The sequence below is a fragment of the Jatropha curcas genome, chromosome 10, assembly GCF_041381405.1.
Source record: "Jatropha curcas cultivar XTBG-Jc1 chromosome 10, XTBG_Jcur_1.0, whole genome shotgun sequence".
NCBI classification, from domain to species: Eukaryota; Viridiplantae; Streptophyta; class Magnoliopsida; order Malpighiales; family Euphorbiaceae; genus Jatropha; species Jatropha curcas.
The window spans coordinates 5,484,048-5,492,904 of record NC_143160.1 but is presented as its reverse complement, the minus strand read 5'-3'; the positions used below and the strand labels follow the sequence as shown (position 1 = coordinate 5,492,904).

The 8,857-nt window shown below is 40.4% G+C and overlaps 1 protein-coding gene across 1 annotated transcript; it reads left to right on the top strand.

The window, feature by feature from the left end:
• LOC105640422 (uncharacterized) lies at positions 1–8,098 on the top strand. Its single transcript, XM_012224727.4, has 4 exons — positions 1–481; positions 2,423–2,794; positions 2,871–7,306; positions 7,501–8,098. The coding sequence occupies exons 1-3, from the start codon at positions 347–349 to the stop codon at positions 7,266–7,268; spliced, it is 4,905 nt and encodes a 1,634-aa protein (XP_012080117.1). The 5' UTR covers positions 1–346; the 3' UTR covers positions 7,269–7,306; positions 7,501–8,098.
• The last annotated feature ends 759 nt before the right edge of the window (positions 8,099–8,857 follow it).

Genomic DNA, 8,857 nt, shown 5'->3' with positions numbered 1-8,857 from the left:
TTTTTGCCGTCTCTCTTTCTTCGATTTCTCTCTTCTCTTCTTCTCAACATCTCTTTTCTCTCTATAAGAATCTCGAGCTTTATCTTCTCTAGATCGAATCTCTTTAATTCGACGGATCGGAGCTCAGGCTGAATCGATTATACAGGAATTCAGAGTTCGCGGGATTGGAATTCGACTGGGGTAGTGAAAAATTAGGGTTTCGATTCTGGTGGCGCAAGGTGTAACGTTGGGCTTTGAGGTGGATCTAGGGTTTTGAATTGGTGAAGATATAAGGAAGTGGAACAGGGTTCGGTTTCAGAATTAAGGAGGAGGGATTGATGGTAGTCGAGGGGGAAAATGCAAGGCTATGCATGGGCGGGCAGGTGAGGAAAGGAAAAGGGGCCGGCACATGTGGACAGGACCCACTCGTGGCAATTCGGTTGTAGCTGGTGATGTTTCCTCGTATTCTTCTTCGGTATCTCCAGCTAATTCATTTTGCAAGGTACTTTGTTCGTTGTGTACATTTTGTGGGGTGTTTTTCATATGTTGCTTCTGGTTTTTGACTCCTATTTGTCGATGAAATGATTTTGGGTTGGGTATGCGAAGGGGAGATATCAGTTGAAGATATTTGTGTTAATGATTTGACAGGATCAAACATTTATTGTAATTTTGTATTATTTGGCTAGCATTGATGGAAATTTGGGCAATGGATTTCCATTTTTTTTTTTTATAGTTTGGGAGATAAAATCTGCATTTGGAGAATCCCGTCACGCGATGTTTTCATGCAGAATTTTTAGGGAAATGGACTGAATTGCTGCTGTTGCCTGTTTTGATAATGTTGGAGTTGAGACTTTTCTGGTGTTCTTACATCTGTTGATACCTCATTACTTTGTGTGGCTGGAATGGAATACGCACCCATCTGTTCAATCATTTCCATCCAGTCATTAATTTTGCGGTCTTGTATTGTTGTAAAATGTAAAATGGCTTGTCGATGAGTGCTGATTATAGATAGTTGTGGTGAATGTAAGCACAAAGCAAATACATAAATTTGGATTTTTTAAAATATTAAACAATTGGTGCAAATTAGGATTCTGCAGCATTGTCCCGTTAGCTTGCTAGTTTAGAGAAATTGTGATTTGGGATAATCATTCCCCTTAATTCTCATACTAGATAGGTTTTCGTTGTCTTCTTTTTTATTTTTGTCAAGAGATGCATATTTCCTGGTGCATGTATGTCTTTGCATTTTGCTGTGCGTTGTCCTTTCCTAGGATTAAGACAAACATTTGGAGTAGTGCTTCATTGAATCCATAAAAAATAGTGCAGAAATGTTATTGTGACAACTTTTTGAGAAATAAACAATGTGACAATGATATGGTAAAAACACGGTTATGCTTGTTTGCTTTGTGGAAAGTAGTATTTTTTTGTGAAACTATTTTTCACAGAAACTATCCTGTTAGAAAATATTTTATAAGAAATGAATTAATATATGCTGTTTGGTTGCAATACATATGGATTTTCATTTGTAGAAGAAGAGGTTGAGAATGTTTTGTCCTATGAAGACTGCATATTTCAATTTTTTTTTATTGTACTTAAAATGGTAGGAATTTTTACTCATAGGCCATATCTCTTAAGCAATGATAGTCAATGGACTTGTCTGTGTGTGCACTTTATTTTGGATATTAATCCTTCTTTTTTTTAGAGTTTTTAGAGGACTAGATCCAGGTTTCCCAGTCTATCGTTTTGAAAGACAGTTTGATGACCTAAGATTTTATGTCCTGTCATTAAAATGGAATATTTGCTTGTGTATGGTTCCAATGATGGTTTAAAGTTTTCAACTGTATATTAGGGGTCTTTTGTTGGGTTAATACTTTGTGTAGGCTTCAGACATTAGAAGCATTTTTCTTGAAATAAATATCTTCTGAATTGAATATTGAAAGACATTAATATGTAAGCTGGTGCATCTATTTATTTGATTCCTTGCTGCTCTAAGAATTGGGAGTTTCTGGAATTTAGTCACTAAAACAATTTATTTTGTCTAATTTTCTCTTTGTGCCTTCTTTTTTGTGCATTTGTAAATGAGTGACTTTTGATAATTTGGTTAAGATTCTAGACTTATAAAGGTGAGAATGAAAGCTGCTTGTTGAGACTACAAAGTATGAATTTTTGAATCCTCAGAATTTTACATGATGATGATGATAATGTTACTCTATGAGATACTGATTAGTGAGATTGACCATGATGTTTTAACCTATTATTTCTAAAAATATTTATCTTTATGTTTATATTTACAGTTCATACTGCATTTTCTACATTTTGGAAGAGTTTATCTCTCTCTCTCTCTCTCTCTTTTTTTTTGTAAATAAAGTTTCATTTTCAGATAAATTATTTGCTAGTTCACTAAAATTGCCTCTTTGCTCCCCCCCGCCCCAATCCCACCCAACAGGATGGACGTGAGATCAGTGTTGGAGATTGTGCTCTATTCAAACCACCCAAGGACTCCCCACCTTTTATTGGAATAATTCGCTGGCTGACTACCGGGAAAGAGAGCGAGTCAAAGGTTGGTGTAAATTGGCTGTATCGACCTGCTGAAATAAAGGTTGGCAAAGGCATCCTTTTGGAAGCTGCGCCAAACGAAATATTCTATTCCTTTCATAAGGATGAGATTCCTGCTGCATCGTTACTCCATCCGTGTAAAGTTGCCTTCCTTCCTAAAGGTGTTGAACTTCCATCAGGGATTTGCTCATTTATCTGCCGGCGAGTTTATGACATTACAAACAAGTGTTTATGGTGGCTAACTGATCGGGATTATATTAATGTAAGTTTTAGATGCATTTCAATCGCTTTGCTGTGGATTATTGATTATTTGTGGTGGTTAATATTCTTTTTCACAGGAACGACAGGAAGAAGTAGATAAGCTATTGTATAAAACACGCATAGAAATGCATGCAACAGTGCCCCAAGGTGGGCGTTCACCAAAGCCAATGAATGGTCCGACGTCAACTTCTCAGTTGAAGCCTGGTTCAGATAGCATACAAAATACTGCCTCATCCTTCCCTTCTCAAGTTAAGGGAAAGAAGAGGGAACGGGGAGATCAGGTTTCTGAGCCTGTTAAACGAGAACGTTGTTCTAAAATGGATGATGGTGATTCTGGTCAGTGTAGACCAGAAAGTATTTGGAAATCGGAGATTGCTAAATTTACGGAAAAAGGGGGGCTTGTTGACTCTGAAGGGGTTGAGAAATTGGTACAACTCATGCTGCCTGAGAGAAATGATAAAAAGATAGATTTGGTGGGCCGGTCATTACTGGCTGGTGTCATAGCAGCCACAGAGAAGTTTGATTGCCTTAATCGGTTTGTGCAGCTTAGAGGCTTGCCTGTATTTGATGAGTGGCTGCAGGAGGTGCATAAAGGGAAGATTGGTGATGGTAGCAGCCACAAGGATAGTGATAAATCAATCGAGGATTTTCTCTTAGTTTTACTCCGTGCATTGGATAAACTACCTGTAAATCTTCATGCATTGCAAATGTGTAATATTGGCAAGTCGGTGAACCATCTGCGCACACATAAGAACTTGGAAATTCAGAAGAAAGCAAGAAGCCTAGTTGACACATGGAAGAAACGCGTTGAGGCTGAAATGGATGCAAAATCTGGTTCTAATCAGGCTGTTGCATGGGCTGCAAGGCCGCGACTTCCAGAAGTTTCACATGGTGGGAACAGACATTTGGGTACATCCTCTGAGGTTGCAATGAAAAGTTCAGCTGCCCAACTTTCTGCTTCAAAAAATGCTCCAGTCAAGCTTGTCCAGGGGGAGATGGTGACCAAGTCTGCATCTGGTTCTCCGGGGTCAATAAAATCTATACCATCTTCTACATCAGTGGGCAATAGCTTGAAAGAAGGACAGGCCCGTAATACTGGTGTTAGTGGTGCATCAGACCTTCCTATAATTGCTGCAAGGGATGAGAAAAGCAGCAGTTCCAGTCAGTCCCACAACAACAGCCAATCTTGCTCCAGTGACCATGCCAAGACTGGGGGGATTTCTGGAAAGGAGGATGCAAGGAGCTCTACGGCTGTTTCTATGACTGCAAATAAGATCATTGGTGGTTCTTCTCGGCATCGTAAAGCAATCAATGGTTTCCAAGGTCCAGTCTCATCTGGGATCCAAAGGGAGACTGGGTCAAGTAGGAATTCTTCCTTGCACAGAGGTCAGGGTGCAGAAAAATTATCGCAGTCCAGTTTGACATGCGATAAGGCAGCTGATGTTCCAATGGGAGAGGGTAATAACCATAAATTAATTGTTAAAATACCTAATAGAGGCCGTAGTCCTGCACAAAGTGCTAGTGGAGGATCTTTAGAAGATCCCTCAGTCATGAATAGCAGAGCTTCTTCTCCAGTGCTTTCAGAGAAGCATGATCAATTTGATCGTAACTTGAAGGAAAAGAGTGATGCTTATCGATCTAATGTTATCTCTGATGTCAATAACGAGTCGTGGCAAAGCAATGATTTCAAAGAGGTACTTACTGGGTCTGATGAGGGTGATGGGTCTCCTGCCACTGTTCCTGATGAAGAGAACTGTAGGACTGGTGATGACAGTAGGAAATTAGCAGATGTCCCCAAAGCGGCTTCCTCATCATCTGGAAATGAACATAAATCTGGCAAATCGCATGAGGAATCTTTCAGCTCCATGCATGCTTTGATTGAAAGTGTCAAGTACTCTGAGGTAAATGCATCCATGTCACTTGGAGATGATGTTGGAATGAACCTACTTGCTAGTGTGGCTACTAGAGAGATGTCCAAATCAGAAATGGGTTCTCCAAATCATTCTCCACAAAGAAACGCCACTACTATTGATAACTCTTGCACAAGCAGTGATTCAAGACTAAAGTCATCTCCTGGCAATAACGCTCGAGACAGTAAATCATCCGTTGATGGCATTGATGATGAGCTTGGGAAGCGGGGGACTATTGCTGGTGTGTCACTAGCTAAGATCACTGAGGATAAAACAGAGGTGCTCAATGGGCATCCAGGTACTTTTGGTATGGATGTGCAGCAAATTGCAGAATTCTGCCAACGAAAGAATGTGAAATCAGAAGAAACATCACCAGCCACTTCAGTGGCAGTGCCCACTGCAAGCACAATAGATAAACCATATGCAGACAAAGAAACATGGGACGGAAAGGCAGATAGCAAGACAAATGTAGATAGCATGTCCGATACAAATGAGAAGTTGCATAGTTGTCTTGTAAGTGAGAGTAAGATTGATGTTTCAGGAGTAGATGGTGGGACTGAACCTGTTGAAGAATCATTGCCGTATCCATCAATGGAGATAGATGGGGAGAATTTGAAGAATAAAAATGAAGAGTTGAATATTAATCTGCAAACAGACCAAAAACATCCAGCTACAAATTGCCCTCAATTCGCAAAAGTTACGGTTGGGGAAGTGCTGCATCCTTCCAGTTCTGACAAGGATATGGTTTCTGAAAATAATACTGTTGGTGAGCTTAAGGTTGAAAAGATTGAGGGAACAGATGGTGGGAGTCAGCATAATGAAAAAGAAAATATTGCCCAAGAAAAAAATGTTGGTTCAGCTGTTACTGATTGCAAGGTTGAGTCTGCAGAGGAGAGTCTAGAAGGTAACCAGCCTAAAGGACAACATAGTGGTGGCCCAGTTCATCACAATCCATCGCCTGGATTGCAAGAACCAGAGGAGGAAGGGAGGTCTAGAGGATCAAAATTGACTGGCATTGTCGCTGATGAAACTGAGGAATGTACATCTGCTGCTGCACACGCTGCTTCGTTATCTCCTGCAGTGGGGTCAAATATTGAAGCAAAACTGGAATTTGATTTAAATGAAGGCTTCAATGCTGCTGATGATGGGAGATATGGGGAACCAAATAATTTGAGAACACCTGAATGTTCTGCTGCTATTCAGTTGATTAGCCCATTGCCTTTACCTGTTCCTTCTGGATCTGGTGGGTTACCTGCTTCCATTACAGTGGCTTCTGCTGCAAAAAGGCCCTTTGTTCCTCCAGAGGACTTGCTGAAGAATAGGGGGGAACTTGGTTGGAAGGGATCAGCGGCCACGAGTGCCTTTCGTCCAGCTGAACCTAGAAAATCTTTGGATGCGACAATAGGTACAAGTCACATATCTGTTCTAGATGCAGGCACTGCAAGGCCCAGTCGTCCACCGTTGGATTTTGACTTGAATGTTCCAGATGAAAGAATCCTTGAAGATTTAGCTTCTAGAGGTTCTTCTCGGGGTACAGTTTCTCTAGCTGACTTTTCAAATAATTGTAAACTGGCACATGAAAGTGTTATGGATTCTACACCTTTTCGGAGCTCCGGGGGACTTGATCTTGATTTGAATAGAGTGGACGAGCCAAGTGATATAGGTAATCACTTAACAAGTAATGGGCGTAGGATGGATGTGCATCTTCAGGCATTCAAAACGTCTTCAGTTGCAGCTGTTAATGGAGAGTCGAGCATTCGCAGGGACTTTGATTTGAATGATGGGCCACTTGTGGATGAGGGTAGTGTTGAACCATCTCCATTTGGTCAACACACCAGGAATATTACACCATCCCAGCCATCTGTTTCTGGCCTTCGGTTAAACAGTACTGAGATAGGGAATTTCTCTTCATGGTTTCCTCAATGTAATCCCTATCCAGCTGTTGCCATCCCATCTATCTTGCCTGATAGAGGGGAGCAGCCTTTTTCAATGGTCACCCCTGGTGGGCCTCAGCGGATGATGGCTCCCCCTACTTGCAGCACCCCATTTAATCCTGAAGTCTACAGGGGGCCAGTGTTATCATCTGCTCCAGCAGTTCCTTTTCCGGCTTCACCATTTCAATATCCTGTATTTCCTTTTGGGGCCAATTTCCCTCTACCATCAGCCACATTTTCTGGTGGTTCGACAACATATATGGATTCATCATCCGGTGGGAGACTATGCTTTCCTGCGGTTCATTCTCAAGTATTAGCACCTGCTGGTGCAGTCCCGTCCCATTATTCAAGGCCTTTTGTTGTTAGCCTCCAGGACAGTAGCAACAACAGTGGCTCTGAGAGCAACAGGAAATGGGGAAGGCAAGGCCTAGACCTCAATGCAGGACCTCTCGGCCCAGATATGGAAGGGAGAGATGAGACATCTTCTCTTGCATCAAGGCAATTGTCTGTTGCCAGTTCACAGGCCCTTGCAGAGGAGCAGTCAAGGATGTATCAAGTGGCAGGCAGTTTCTTGAAGAGGAAGGAACCAGAGGGTGGGTGGGAAGGTTACAAGCAATCATCATGGCAGTAGAGATCCTTAATGGCAACATCTGATAATCCTTGAAGCCCGTAAGTATTTCCACATACTTTTACATGTTTCATTGAGATTTCTTTATTTTTTCATGTTTCATTGAGATTTCTTTATTTTTTCCTCGTGTATTTAGACATATAGATTTGATGAATGGAATTGCATCGAGTAATACATAAATGTTCAATTAATTGTTTTTTTATTATTTTTTTTTCATTCTTCTTTTCAATTTCAGATATCTTCGATTGATGCTGACTAGCATCCAGAGGTCGTCATCTAACTCATGCTCTCCAAGGAAGGGTGGTAAGTGAGTTATTTGATGTCATCTGATCTCCAACCCCATCTTTCGCTGTATGAAATGTATCTTAAGGAATCTGTTAGGGGTCGAGCAGATATTTCGTTAAATTCGTCCTGGGTGGCTGCTGTTCGCTTTCCCCTTTGTAGATATGTTAAACTGTTGGAAAGCAGCATGCAGTCTCTGTTACCCAGACATTGGAAATTGGTGGCCCGTGCTGTTATTCAGTGCATCAACATTTCATACTGTTGGACCGAAAACCATCCATCCTTTTCCAGCCTTTCCAAGAATGTAGGATGGGTTAGTGGACTGCTCTAAACAGAAGCCCTTTTGTATGTGCTTTGATGTTAATTTATCTTCCTTTCCCCCCTTGCTTTCTTTTAATCACATATATATAGTAGCAAAATGGACATTATGTAGGACGATTCAAATGACAGGTGAAATCTGATCTAGAGTTTAATTGTATCTGATAAAAGAAAAAAAAAAAAATTAAAAGTTTAGTGCCTGTCAACTTAATATGAGGCATTATGGTTCTTTATATTGAATTTTGATGATTTACGATTCATGTCTATCCTTACTTTTTTGGGAGACATGCTTAATACTGCAGGTTCATTTGAATGGGTTTGTTCGAGTCTATATGGGGGAGTAATGTGAATGTGTATAATGAGGTTTGTTTGATTGATTTATATTGTACTCGCCCCCTAGCAGATCTCCTCCTTCCCCCACCCCACTCTGCGGGGTTCTGTTTTTGCTTTGATTCGTACTAATGTTTCGTAATAATGTTATCTTCCAGTATAGTTCATGCTCTTCAATTAAATTTCCTACGTATAGAAAAATTAGAAGTACAGAAGGAAATATCCTGTAGGGATACAATGTAATTTGTTTTTCTTTAATTTACTTTTTGTAAAGGGATAGTCTAATTGATAAAATTACCTCGTCTAGGTCCATGGCTGCTGCTGCTGTTTCGTTTGGGTTTTGCTTTGTGTTGGAGGGTTTTAGAAGTAGTACTAGTAGTAGACTTCAAGATTGATTGGATCATATGCGGACTGTTTTAACTGGACTAGATCAGTTCATTATGAATGGCTTTCACCAATGTCTTGTCTTAAGCTCTTTGATGCAGAATTTTGGTCCCACTCAAACATGGGATGTTTTGAAGTGGTAACAAAGATGGAAAAAATAATAATAATAAAAAAAATTGCAAGCAAGATAATTGGCTAATGTTATTTTTTCGAGAATTTTGTTTCCTTTTTCTTTTTTCTCTTCCGGCTAATATTGAGAGGAAAGAACTCGAATCAAT